The sequence below is a fragment of the Macrobrachium nipponense genome, chromosome 35 (genome assembly GCF_015104395.2).
Source record: "Macrobrachium nipponense isolate FS-2020 chromosome 35, ASM1510439v2, whole genome shotgun sequence".
Lineage (NCBI taxonomy): Eukaryota > Metazoa > Arthropoda > Malacostraca > Decapoda > Palaemonidae > Macrobrachium > Macrobrachium nipponense.
Genome location: NC_061096.1, coordinates 27,893,458 through 27,908,301, shown reverse-complemented (window position 1 = coordinate 27,908,301; position 14,844 = coordinate 27,893,458). Strand labels below are relative to the sequence as shown.

Below are 14,844 nucleotides of genomic sequence, written 5' to 3'. Positions count from 1 at the left end.
TTCTTTGAATGGGAACCAGGAAGACGAGGAAAGTGGTTTTAGATTATTTTTCCTTTTGAGAAGGGAACCAAGGAGACGAGGAAAGTTGTTTAGTTATTTTCTTTGAAGGAACCAGGAAGGGAAACCGAGGAAAGTGTTTTAGTTTTCTTTGGAGGGAACCAGGAAACGAGGAAAGTGCTTTTAGTTTATTTTTTCTTTGAAGGGTAACCAGGAGACGAGGAAGTGTTTTTAGATTTATTTTCTTTGAAGGGAAACCAGGAGGACGAGGAAAGTGTTTAGATATTATTTTCTTTGAAGGGAGAACCTAGGAGACGAGGAAAGTGTTTAGATATTTTCTGTTGAAAGGGAACCAGGAGGACGAGGAAAGTTTTTAGATATTTTCTTTGAAGGAACCAGGAGACGAGGAAGTTTTAGATATTTTCTTTGAAGGCGACCCTGGAGACGAGGGAAAGTTGGTAAAGTTATTTTCTTTGAAGGGAACCAGGGAGACGAGGAAAGTTTTTAGTTATTTTCTTGAAGGGAACCAGGAGACGAGGAAAGTGTTTAGATATTTTTCTTTGAAGGAACCAGGGAGACGAGGAAAGGTTTAAGGATAATTTTCTTTGAAGGGAACCAGGAGGACGAGGAAAGTGGTTTAAAGATTATTTCTTTGAAGGGAACCAGGAGGACGAGGAAGGTTTTTAGTTATTTTCTTTTGAAGGAACCAGGGAAGGGAACGAGGAATTTTTTAGTTATTTTCTTTGGAATGGAACCAGGAGACGGAAAGGAAATTTTTTAGTTATTTTTTTGAAGGGAACCAGGAGACGAGGGAAAGCTTTTAGATTTTTTCTTTTGAAGGGAAAAACCAGGAGAGAGGAAAGTGGTTTAGAATTTTCTTGAGGGAACCAGGGAGACAAAACCCCATGGAAAGTTTTTAGATTATTTTCTTTGAAGGGAACAGGAAGGGAAACGAGGAAAGTTTTTAGAGATTTTCTTGGAAGGGAACCAGGAGACAGGACAAAGTTTAGATCATTCTTTGAAGGGAAACAGGAAGCGAGGAAAGTTTTAGTTATTTTTTCGAGGGAACCAGGAGACGAGGAAAGTTTTTTTAGATAATTTTCTTGAAGGGCAACCAGGAGACGAGGGAAAGTTTTTAGATATTCTTTGAAGGGAACCAGGAGACGAGGAAAGTTTTAGGTATTTTCCTTTGGAAAGGGAACCAAGGAGGGACGAGGGAAAGTTTTTAGATATTTCTTTGAAGGGCTTCAGGAGGACGGGAAGGAAAGTTTTTAGTTTCAATTTATTTTCTTTGAAGTGAACCAGGAGAAGAGGAAAAGTTTTTATTATTTTCTTTGAAGGCTTCCAGGAGACGAGGAAAGTTTTTAGATATTTTTCTTTGATTTAAGGGAACAGGAAGGAAGGGACAAGGAAAGTTTTAGATATTTCTTTGGAAGGACATCAGGAAGAAAGGAAATAAAGTTTTTAGATTATTTTCTTTGAAGGGCATTCAGGAACCGAACCGAGGAAAGTGTTTAGAATTTTCTTTGGAAGGACGCCAGAGAAAGGGAACGGTTTTTAAGATATTTTCTTTTTGAAGGACATCAGTATTTTACAAGGAAAGTGTTTAGAATTTTTCTCGGTGGAAGGGCCATAAGGGAGGACGAGGAAGGAACCCAAGTGTTTTTAGATTATTTTCTTTGAAGGGTCATTCAGAGAACGAGAAAAATTTTTTTTTTGTTGAAAAAAGAAAAAGGCCACAAAAAAAACCCAAAGGGGGGGGTGGGAGACAAGGAAAGTCTTTTAGGATATTTTCTTTCGAAGGGAACGCAGGAGACGAGGAAAGTGGTTTTAAAGGTTTTTTATGTTTTTGGAAGAAAACACGAGACGAGGAAAAGTTTTCTTTAGGTATTTTCTTTGAAGGGCAGTTCGGGGGAGGAACGAGGAAAAGTTTTTTTTAGGATAAATTTTGCTTTTTGAACGGAACGAGGAGACAAGGAAAGTGTTAGATTATTTTCTTTTGAAAGGGACAACCGAGGAGACAATGGAAAGGTTTAGATATTTTGTTCTTTGAAGGGGAACCAGGAGACGAGGAAAGTGTTTAGATCATTTTTCTTGGAAGGGAACAATGGAGAACGGAAAGGAAAAAGTGTTTAGATATATCTTTCGAGGACACCAGGAGACCGAGGAGGGTTGTTTAAGGGATATTTTCTTTGAATGGGAAACAAGGAGGACGAGGAAAGCTGTTTTTAGATAATTTATTTTCTTTCGAAGGGGACACCAGGAGACCGGAGGAAAAAAGTTGGAAAAGTGGTTTAAGTTATTTTCTTTTTTTGAAGGGCATCAGGAGACAGGAAAGTTTTTTAGAGAAGTTTCTTTGAAGGACACCAGGGAGGACGAGGGGGAAAGTTGTTTAGTATTTCTTTGAAGGGATCAGGAGACAAGGAAAGTATTTAAGATATTTTCTTTGAAGGGTCAATCAAGTGGAGACAAGGAACAGGTAAAGTTTAGGATATTTTCCTTTGAAGGGCATCAGGATTTTACAAAATTTAAAAGGTTTAAGGATATTTTCTTTAAGGCATCAGGAGAACAAGGACAAAGTGTTTAGATATTTTCTTTGAAAAGCACCAGGAGACAAGGAAAGTCTTTAGATATTTTCTTCGAAGGGAACGAGGAGACGAGGAAAGTGTTTAGGTATTTTCTTTGAAGGGAAACACGAGACGAGGAAAGTGTTTAGGTATTTTCTTTGAAGGGCATCGGGAGACGAGGAAAGTTTTTAGATATTTGCTTTGAAGGGAACGAGGAGACAAGGAAAGTGTTAGATATTTTCTTTGAAAGACACGAGGAGACATGGAAAGTGTTTAGATATTTTCTTTGAAGGGAACCAGGAGACGAGGAAAGTGTTTAGATATTTTCTTTGAAGGGAACAAGGAGACGAGGAAAGTGTTTAGATATTATCTTTCGAGGACACCAGGAGACGAGGAGGGTGTTTAGATATTTTCTTTGAAGGGAACAAGGAGACGAGGAAAGTGTTTAGATATTATCTTTCGAGGACACCAGGAGACGAGGAAAGTGTTTAGTTATTTTCTTTGAAGGGCATCAGGAGACAAGGAAAGTTTTTAGATATTTTCTTTGAAGGACACCAGGAGACGAGGAAAGTGTTTAGTTATTTTCTTTGAAGGGCATCAGGAGACAAGGAAAGTATTTAGATATTTTCTTTGAAGGTCATCAGGAGACAAGGAAAGTGTTTAGATATTTTCTTTGAAGGGCATCAGGATACAAATAAAGTGTTTAGATATTTTCTTTAAAGGGCATCAGGAGACAAGGAAAGTGTTTAGATATTTTTTCTTTGAAGGGCATCAGGAGACAAGGAAAGTGTTTAGTTATTATCTTTGAAGGAAACCAGGAGACGAGGAAAGTGTTTAGATATTTTCTTTCAAAAACTCTAGGAGACGAGGAAAGTGTTTAGATATTTTCTTCGAAGGGAATCAGTAGACAAGGAAAGTGTTTAGAAATTTTCTTTGAAGGACATCAGGAGACGAGGAAGTGTTTAGATATTTTCTTTGAAGTGCATCAGGAGACGAGAAAAGTGTATAGTTATTTTCTTTGAAGGACACATGGAGACAAGGAAAGTGTTTAGATATTTTCTTTGAAGGGCATCAGGAGACAAGGAAAGTGTTTAGATATTTTCTTTGAAGGGCATCAGGAGAAAAGGAAAGTGTTTAGATTTTTTCTTTGAAGGGCATCAGGAGATAAGGAAAGTGTTTAGATTTTTTCTTTGAACGGCATCAGGAGACAAGGAAAGTGTTTAGATATTTTCTTTGAAGGGCACATCAGACGAGGAAAGTGTTTAGATATTTTTTTTAAGGGAACCAGGAGACAAGGAAAGTGTTTAGATATTTTCTTTGAAGGGAACGAGGAGAAGAGGAAAGTTTTTAGATATTTTCTTTGAAGGTAACCAGGAGACGAGGAAAGTGTTTAGATATTTTCTTTGAAAGACACGAAGAGACAAGGAAAGTGTTTAGATATTCTCTTTGAAGGGCATCAGGAGACAAAGAAAGTATTTAGATATTTTCTTTGAAGGGCATCAGAAGAAAACGAAAGTGTTTAGATATTTGTTTTAAAGGGCATCGGGAGACGAGTAAAGTGTTTAGATATTTTCTTTGAAGGGCACCAGGAGACAACGAAAGTTTTTAGATATTTTCTTTGAAGGACACCAAGAGACGAGGAAAGTTTTTAGATATTTTCTTTGGAGGGCATCCGGAAACACGGAAAGTGTTTAGATATTTTCTTTGAAGGGCATCAAGAGACAAGGAAAGTCTTTAGATAATTTCTTTGAAGGGCATCAGGAGACAATGACAGATTTTAGATATTTTCGTTGAAGGGCATCAGGAGACGAGGAAAGTGTTTAGATATTTTCTTTTAAGGGCATCCGGAAACAAGGAAAGTGTTTAGATATTTTCTTTGAAGGGCATCAGGAGACGAGGAAAGTGTTTAGTTATTTTCTTTGGAGGGCATCCGGAAACAAGGAAAGTGTTTAGATATTTTCTTTGAAGGGCATCAAGAGACAAGGAAAGACTTTAGATAATTTCTTTGAAGGGCATCAGGAGACAATGACAGATTTTAGATATTTTCTTTGAAGGGCATCAGGAGACGAGGAAAGTGTTTAGATATTTTCTTTGGAGGGCATCCGGAAACAAGGAAAGTGTTTTGATATTTTCTTTGAACGGCATCAAGAGACAAGGAAAGTCTTTAGATAATTTCTTTGAAGGGCATCAGGAGACAATGACAGATTTTAGATATTTTCTTTGAAGGGCATCAGGAGACGAGGAAAGTGTTTAGATATTTTCTTTTAAGGGCATCAGGAGACAATGACAGATTTTAGATATTTTATTTAAAGGGCATCAGGAGACAAGGAAGGTTTTTCCCTATTGAAGGGCTTCAGGAAACCAGGAAAGTGTTTAGATATTTTCTTTGAAGGACATCAGGAGACAAGGAAAGTTTTTAGATATTTTCTTTGAAGGTCATAAGGAGACAAGGAAAGTGTTTAGATATTTTCTTTGAAGGACATCAGGAGAAGAGGAAAGTGTTTAGATATTTTCTTTGAAGGGCATCAGGAGACGAAGAAAGTTTTTAGATATTTTCTTTGAAGGACATCAAGAGACAAGGAAAGTGTTTAGATATTTTCTTTGAAGGGAACCAGCAGACGAGGAAAGTTTTTAGTTATTTTCTTTGAAGGGCATCAGGATACAAGGAAAGTATTTAGATATTCTCTTTTAAGGGAATCAGAAGACGAGGAAAGTGTTTAGATATTTTCTTTGAAGGGCATCAGGAGACGAAGAAAGATTTTAGATATTTTCTTTGAAGGGCACATCTGACGAGGAAAGTGTTTAGATATTTTCTTTGAAGGGCATCAGGAGACAAGGAAAGTTTTCAGATATTTTCTTTGAATGGAACCAGGAGACAAGGAAAGTGTTTAGATATTTTCTTTGAAGGGAACAAGGAGAAAAGGATATTGTATAGATATTTTCTTTGAAGGGAAACTAAGACGAGGAAAGTGTTTAGTTATTTTCTTTGAAGGACACCAGGAGACGAGGAAAGTGTTTAGATATTTTCTTTGAAGGTCATCAGGAGACAAAGAAAGTTTTTAGACATTTTCTTTGAATGGAACAAGGAGAAAAGGAAAGTGTTTAGATATTTTCTTTTAAGGGCATCAGGAGACGAGGAAAGTGTTTAGATATTTTCTTTGAAGGGCATCAGGAGACGAAGAAAGTGTTTAGATATTTTCTTTCAAGGGCATCAGGAGACAAGGAAAGTTTTTAGATATTTTCTTTGAAGGGCACCAGGAGACAAGGAAAGTGTTTAGATATTTTCTTTGAAGGGCACCAGGAGACGAGGAAAGTGTTTAGATATTTTCTTAGAAGTGCATCAGGAGACGAGGAAAGTGTTTAGATATTTTCTTTCAAGGGCATCAGGAGACAAGGAAAGTTTTCAGATATTTTCTTTGAAGGACATTAGAGACAAGGAAAGTGTTTAGATATTTTCTTTGAAGGGCATCAGGAGAAAAGGAAAGTGTTTAGATAATTTCTTTGAAGGACATTAGGAGACGAGGAAAGTGTTTAGATATTTTCTTTGAAGGGCATCAGGAGAAAGGAAAAGTGATATAATTTTCTTTGAAGGACATTAGGAGACGAGGAAAGTGTTTAGATATTTTCTTTGAAGGGCATCAGGAGACAAGGAAAGTGTTTAGATATTTTCTTTGAAAGACATCAGGAGACGAGGAAAGTGTTTAGATATTTTTTTTGAAGGGCATCAGGAGACAAGGAAAGTGTTTAGATATTTTCTTTGAAAGACATCAGGAGACGAGGAAAGTGTTTAGATATTTTCTTTCAAGGGCACCAGGAGAAAAGGAAAGTGTTTAGATATTTTCTTTGAAAGACATCAGGAGAAGAGGAAAGTGTTTAGATATTTTATTTCAAGGGCATCAGGAGACAAGGAAAGTGTTTAGATATTTTCTTTGAAGGGCATTAGGAGACGAGGAAAGTGTTTAGATATTTTCTTTCAATGGCACCAGGAGACAAGGAAAGTGTTTAGATATTTTCATTGAAAGACATCAGGAGACGAGGAAAGTGTTTAGATATTTTCTTTGAAGTATCCCAGGAGACAAGGAAAGTGTTTAGATATTTTCTTTGAAGGGCACCAGGAGATGAGGAAAGTGTTTAGATATTTTCTTTGTAGATATTTGCTTTGAAGGGCGTCAGGAGACTAGGAAAGTGTTTAGATATTTTCTTTGAAGTGCGTTAGGAGACGAGGAAATTGTTTAGATATTTTATTTGAAGGGCTCCAGGAGACGAGTTAAGTGTTTAGATATTTTATTGGAAGTGCGCCAGGAGACGAGGAAAGTGTTTACATATTTTCTCGAAGAACACCAGGAGATGAGAAAAAGTGTGTCATTTGGGTCCAGTTCTCGAAAGTCGTAAAAAACAACCAATATTAGGGGAGTGGTCCTGGGGATGAGCAGGAAGAGAATATTAGGGCCGAGTTTACGACAAAATACAAAATTGGACAACTTTAAGATTCCGAAGATGAGGAGGAAGGGACGTATTAAGAAACAGGTTTCAAGGATGATAAACGAATTTACTCGGGGCAATATTTCAGATGATTCAGTAGACAGTGAGGTTGTAATATTTTAGGATGAATTTCGAGAGAAGGACAAAAGACATTCGCGTTGAGGGAGCTTCAAACTTGATAAGGATTAAAAAGAAGGAGGTCAGGGTAAATTGCCTCGGTGATAGGACGGGAAAAATTATTTGTTTTTACACTAAATACAAAAAAATGTATCTCGTAGAGTGAAGATCATAGATATATCGAGAAAAGGAGGAGGATCGAATCTCTGAGGCATGTCTAAAAATAGTCAGAATGAAGTTCTGAAGCATATCTAGAAAGTGAGAGAGGGAGAAGTTGATAGACGAATCAGGAAAATTAAGAGTGAAGTTCTGAGACATATCTGGAAGAGGAAAAGTGGTGAAGTTCTGAGACGAATCGGGAAAATTAAGAATGAAGTTCAAAGACATATCTGGAAGAGGAAAAGTGGTGAAATTCTGTACCACTAGAGAAATATTTGCAAAAAAGAAAAACAAAAGAATGATTAAAGATTCAAACCTCACAGTATGAAAAAGAGGGATAAAAGTGCCTCAGAATAGTTTGAAAAGATAATTCATGAGTCCCTAAGAATAGCAAAAAATCATTAAATGCATAAATAATTAGACAAATAAGTGTCTTCGACAACAGCAGTCATGCCATATCTTTCATCTTTTCAACAGAAAGAAACTGCTTATATATATATATATATATATATATATATATATATATATATATATATATATATATATATATATATATATATACATTTAAACTGTAACTTTTCAAAGAGAACCTTTTGACATATCAAAATGCTGCATCACTTTAGGATCCAGATATCATTTAGAAATATATTAGTGCACCTAAAAACGACTTAAAACCGGACGATCTATAGATTGAGTGGAGGGTCTGGAGACGTCCCATTATAACGGTTCGATGGACATCACGTCTGTCATCTGAAAACAACCAGACGACGGTAGATAATCATCAACTGGAGTCTGCAACGGGCCAAAACTCGGGCATTCACCCCCCCAAAAGAAAAAATAATGATTCATTTAATACTTTTTTATTTAGAAGGTGACATTGGGACTCCAAATACACAAGCAGAAAAGAGGACAGATTCTAAGAGGCATGTTATCCATAAAACGGGAAAGCATTACTAAAATAAGTTCAGCTAGAATACTCGGTAGAAATTGCTGTTATAATGGCTGTCTGGGTTTGTTGACAGTCTTTTGAATATATATATATATATATATATATATATATATATATATATATATATATATATATAAATGCAAAATCGGTGTTCTTGAATATGTAAAACTCGTGCCTATTGGTTACGTAAACAATCAATTAGGAAAAATAAATCGAGATTCTGTTGCCACAGAGACTTTTAATAACTCATTGGATTTTTTATAATTTGTAAATTAATAGGAATGACCATTTTATCCCAAGTGATAAACGATGAATTTAACTTTAATTTAGTAGCACGACAGATAGATTACCCTTGCAAATGCGGTAGTGGTATCCAATTCGATTGAGTGGCTGGACCGGAATTTGCTTGGGTGTGTTTGGGTGAGGGAAAGATCCCGTATGAATACATGAGAGGAATAATTGATCTGTTGTGAAGTTTAAGGAAGCATAGGCACCTGTCAGGGATTTTATTGGCTTTAAAATACTCCAGTATACCAGGGAATGCTTATAGATTTGAGGAAATAAGGTGGGAGGTTTGGCTTGTGTTAGAACGGTGAGGGTTTATCCAAGGAAGAGGGTCTTACTTGAGATCAGGGGGTATTATGAAATACGTAGCCGGGGCGTTTATAAGTAAAGGTAAAAGCTATATGTATGTGGCGCACATGATGTGTGGAGGCTAGGTTAGGTTAGGTGGTGGGTTAGGGGGATGTTGAGATACAAAGAAGTGGTGGGAAGATTTGCGAAGGTGGTAGGACTGAGATAGTGTAGTATTTTTTACATATTCTCCAGACATGTCAGCTGTGTGTACCTTAATTTACCTTCCAAGATGAGTGTATTTTTACATATTCACCAGACGTGTCAGCTGTGTACCTTAATGTCCTTCCAAGGTGGAGGTATTTTTTTCCATATTCACCAGACATGTCAGCTGTGCATACCTTAATTTCCATAGAAGATGTAATTTACTAACAATACTTTTCGTCCGTTCCTCCTCAGGCATGTCGAATTGGTGACTCCTTTTCCATCTCCAAACGGCCATCCCGAATTGCAGCACGCGACTTGGATTCCCGGGGCCGAAGCTTCGCTCGTGATGGTCCACGAAAATGACGTGTATATAAAGAAATCTCCGACTTCTCCCGTCGTCATAAGGATCACCAACACTGGGGAACAACATACTATCTATAACGGCATTACTGATTATCTCTACCAAGGTATTGCTTGTCTTTTTTTTTAAAGATAATTGCTGACGTAGTTCGTAAGGGAGCGATTAAGATATCTTCTTATTAGTGCCACTGGCGGGAACAACATGTTGGGAACACAAATTTATATATATATATATATATATATATATATATATATATATATATATATATATATATATATATATAGTGCTTAATGAAGGGTGTTCTGGACACTGCGATAAGAGGATATGTCGCCTTGATGGCATAATAGATCCTATTAAAGAAAGTTATTTCAAATGTCTGTTAAGAAACAGTCACGTGAGAAGACGAAAATAAAAATAAAAAGTACGAAGCCTATAGGGTCCACGATTGAATGGAGGGGGTGTTGGGAGAAGTGTGGTGTCAAGGACGAATAAAACGGTAATAAAAGCTTTCATTTGATGGGAGTGGAGCGTGTGATGGGTTTTGTAGGGAGACGGGTGATGATTGGTTTGCTGTACATGGGGACGAAACAGGGGAGATTAGGGGACAGAGTTCACAGTCATCAAAGAACAGTATATTTACGCGCAAAATTATAGGTTAAGTAAAGGGGGTTTTGAACGGGGCATACAAGGGCTGCTGCATGGTGTGATGGAAGATTGGAGGAGACAGTGAAGAGGAAATGCAGAAACTAATGAAAGAGGAGAAAGTTAAATGAAGTGAAATTGAACGGGAGTAAGCAGTTGAATGTGAGGGTATGCGAAAAACCGAGATGAAGCAGTGAATATGAATATAGATGGTGGGAGAATGGAAAAAATTTAGTTTATAGGCCGTTTTGGAATAAGTTTGAACGGATGACGATGGGATGACAGAAGAGACGAGTCAGGGAATAGGTGAATCGAGCTTTTGTAAAAAGATGTGTACAAATAATAGTGAGTGAAAACCTTTGATGAGTGTCTGTGGAAGCAGGAGCTAGAATATTTGAAGGAATTTCTTGAGTGGTGGAAAGATTTGGTGAATGTACCGTGGGGCGTTCAGTTTACTGTTGGTGAGCTTTTTGAGTAAGTGCATAAGTCTCCTAATGTCTTTGGGAAGTTATCTGCCAAAGAGATTTATGCAAGATTTATTTCAAGTTTTCATGTTGCCGCTTCATGACAGAATATATATATATATATATATATATATATATATATATATATAATATGTATATATATATACATGATATATATATATATATATATATATATATATATATATATATATATATATATATATATATATATATATATATGCTGTCATGAAGCGGCAACATGAAAACTTGAAATAAATCTGGGATAAATCTCTTTGGCAGATAACTTCCCAAAGACTTATATATATATATATATATATATATATATATATATATATATATATATATATATATATATATATATATATATATATATATATGGATTTCAGGAGGGTCCATGATACACATGTTGTGAAAAGGCCTAGTTTATTAACAAAAAAACGTTTCGCTCTAAAGACTCAGGTTATCATCAGTCTGTGAAAAGTAAAAGACACAATAAAATACATTATTAGCATAAAAAGAATTCACAACTTTTTCAAGATAAACTCCTATCCACAAGATATAGTTTATAAAATCACCAATAAGTTATTAACACAATTTTTACAACCTCCAACTGTCAACTCTGAAGTTCCCAAAAAATTATTCTATGCCTCAATCCCGTATATGCCTGACTCTAAATTTTCCTTAAATCTCACACGAATAATTGCACAGGAAATCCCCTGTCTTAAAGTCAAACTTATTTCCAACAACCCATGTACAATAGGATCATTTTTTAATTTCAAAGATCGCCTGCAGTATTTCATGCGATCCAATGTGGTTCATGAATTCACTTGCCCTGGATGTCCGCGGAGGTTACTGCAGGTCAGATATTGCAGCCATTTGGGTTTTAGCTTTCGCACTGGCCAAAGAATCAAGCAGCCAGAATTTTCTAATATTAAAAATAATGCCACATTATGTAAAACCGAAGTCCTGAAACAACACTTCTCAATAATTGGTTATGTAAGGGACCCAGACCACTTAACAACTTTAGAATCATTATATATTAAAAGACTGGTTCCCTCTCTCAATAGTAATACTTCCTCAGAAACTTTGTATCTGGCATAGTTGTCGTCTGGCCTTGGACGCCATTGTATGTCATTCCCTGTTCTCTCCTGCTTATGGACGGTTGGTGTTTTGATAGTCTCTTTTTGTTTTCTGTTTTATGTGCTTTTTATGCTTTTACTTTTTATTGTTTTAACTTGTAAATTTTAATTGCATTGTGAATTCCTTTTATGCTAACAATGTATTTTATTGTGTCTTTTACTTTTCACAGACTGATGATGCACCGGTTCTTTAGTGTGAAACCGTTTTTTTTTTTTTTAATAAACTTGGCCTTTTTAACAACCGTTGCGTATCATGGACTTCTCTTGAAATCATATTTATTACCTTTGCTCCTGCTGACTCCGGCGGAACCCAAATTATTTACTAATACATTATTAATAATAATTTCTTTTTGTGTTTTGGAATAATTTCAGTAAAAATATGTACTAAAAGCGAAAAGTTTTATTTAAAGTTACTTATTTCTTTTGACCAAGAAAAAAAAATTGACATGTTAGAAATTACTATAATAGGCCATGCAAAACTGTGTCAATAACTGACATTTTTTTTATTTCGCTAGGTTCGACGGTCAGATTGTTAGTTCGAATCAATCCCTTAAATATATATAATATATAAGGTTGTTTTTGTCACATCCACGGAAGATCATTAGAGACAGAAAGTGTAGTATCCCCAGAGCGTATTCTCACGATACAGAGGCGGACAAATTACCTCGCCTCAAATGAGGAGCTTAAAACTCCCGAATACCCTGGAAATCCCTGTCAGTAATTTGTCATTTTAATTACCCAGAAGAGGACCTTAAAAGCCCCCTCTTAATATATCTAGCTTGGAAGGGACGCCGAACACGTCAGTGAGAAATCTTGTCCCGTCTACTCGCGATATATAACTATGATATTGTGATGTTTGCCATTTGTAAACAACTGATCACGACGCAAGTTGTGTCATTCATTCCATTGTATAGTGCAAGTTGGTTGTGGTCTCCGGCAGGTGCATTCAAGCAGTGTTTCGTTTTTGTGATTGATTGTGCCAAGCCGTTTTCTAAATCGAGGACAGGAAGGGAAAATCAATAATTAGGGTCAGTTTCTAAAACGGTAGATATTTGTAACGAGCGCTTTAACCTTCCCTCGAGCTTCATGATTGCAGATCACCGTCGACCTATGAAAACACACACACGCACACACACGAATTGGAGGACAAACGCCCTTTTTACTGTGAAGACATTAAAACCCAACTGTCAGTTATGGGTTTTTTCGAGTTGGTAAGCATTGTTCACTAGCTCTGATCTAGTGGATAGCACCAATGGAAGTAGATTCATCCCACCGGTTTCATCAGTCTTGTGTTATTTGCTAATAAGCTTTTTGTAAAAACAAAAAATGTCCTGTCATAAAACTGGAATGTTATAGACTTAATGATACTACTCATGTTCTTAAAAATGATGGAATCTGAGCGATTCCAGCTGGTCTCCGTGACCTTCCACCGTCACCTAACAATTGATTCATAGCACAACCGCTTTGAGGTTTTCCTCCTGTTACACCTTTCAAACCTTCTACTGTCAATTTTCCGTTTCAGGGCTGAATGACCTCATAGGTCCAAGTGCTTGGCCTTTGGCCTAAAATCTACATTCAATTCAATTCAGTTTAACCGAATTTTCAGGGAATAAGAGCTTGATATATCAAAATAAAATTTCATCTCGGGTTTAATGTTTGCATTCCAGGCTAGTGCATCCGCGCACGCTATGATTTCTGTTAATCGGGAGAAATATAGGCATCACGTCAACAAAAATAGATCCCAACCAAATCTACGTAACGTATTGTGAAGCAATATGAGCTCTGAATAGGGAAGGGAAAAGGTCGAATCCCCCTTGGCCCAGGCTAAGAGGATTAAATTTAATTATTGCGCGTAGGCCTACCGCTTCATTTTCGATCCTGGCCTGGAGTATTGCCCCCAGAGGCCTTTGCTCTGGTGATATGCCGTATTCCGCATCATTAATTATTCCTTCTTTTTTTTTTCTTTTTTTTCGTTGACAACTTGATGAAACCCTTAACCAGTTCTCTTTTTCCACCGAGATTTGCCAAAGTCGAACGCATAGCAGCTTTAGATAAATAGTTTATCATTTCGTAGAGCTGCAATGCTTTTCCCTGGCCATAAAAAGCTGTCAGCTTACTATTACAATATCATTAGGGTAATCCACAACTGAATTTTTTAAAAGATATTTTCTGTCACGACGTTAATACGATTGGAGATACGATAGATTTCATAATAATTAATCATATTCCCAGTAGGCAAGGGGCGTTTATATTCATATCCGCTTTCCTATTATATGAAAGTAATCTACCTTAACTTTCTGTCAAATGGTCAAATGAAGATCGATAAAAATAGCTCGATTCATTTCTTTGGGGACTGTTGGTTAGGATTTTAGGTCAAGACTAATCAAGGGTATTCGGGGTTTTTCAGCGCCAAACAAAAATCAAAAATTCCATATTGGGAAAGTTTCTTTTAGAAATGGAGCCTAGTATGATTTGGGACATTGACAATGAACGGAAGATAAACCGCGAGCATGTTGATAGCACACTATACGATCTAGCTTAGGGAAGATTTATACTAATATGTCTGTCGCAATACAACAGTCTTCATGAGACGTAAGAAGTTCATCTTCCGGAGAAAAGTTTCCCGTCTTCGAGTTTCAAGTGTTTAATGAAACGTCTACCGCTACAGTATGACTTACATATGGTCATTTCTCTTCTTTATTTAAACATCTGCCAGTTGTTACGTAGTACTCTTTTTAACCTTTGGGTTATTCATAGACTTTTTTTACTTCCAGATTACGTCCTTCATTCGGTGTCCGCCATCTGGCCGAGCAAAGAAGGGAAACGCCTGTGTTACGCGACGTTCAATGACTCCAGAGTCCACGAGGCGAAGATACCCATCTACACCGAGCAGTATTCAACCATCCGAAAAGTGAGATACCCTAAGGTAAATGGAACACGTATAAGACTAGTGAACTAATAACTATCAGGGCCAAGTGGCAGCATATTCAGCAGTCCAGTGACCCTGAGATTTTTATGCCAAGTAACTAGGGTGTTTGGGAACGGTAAAAGTACGGGGATGACTAAGAACCAAGGAAAACACGATCCTGTTAACGAAATTAAGTCAGATTAGTCTCAAATGGTGTCATCTTCCTTTGGTTCATCTTTTCTGAGTATTGATTGGTAA

General features: G+C 36.7%; 1 protein-coding gene across 9 annotated transcripts in view; it reads left to right on the top strand.

Moving 5' to 3' along the window:
* The window catches only part of LOC135208527 (inactive dipeptidyl peptidase 10-like), a 710,904-nt gene that overhangs the window by 685,127 nt on the left and 10,933 nt on the right, over positions 1-14,844 (top strand). For all 9 annotated transcript variants that reach the window (XM_064240818.1, XM_064240819.1, XM_064240820.1 and 6 more), the window contains 2 exons: positions 9,304-9,518; positions 14,453-14,604. In XM_064240818.1, coding sequence (XP_064096888.1) covers positions 9,304-9,518; positions 14,453-14,604 — 367 coding nt within the window. The remainder of the gene's footprint in view (positions 1-9,303; positions 9,519-14,452; positions 14,605-14,844) is intronic.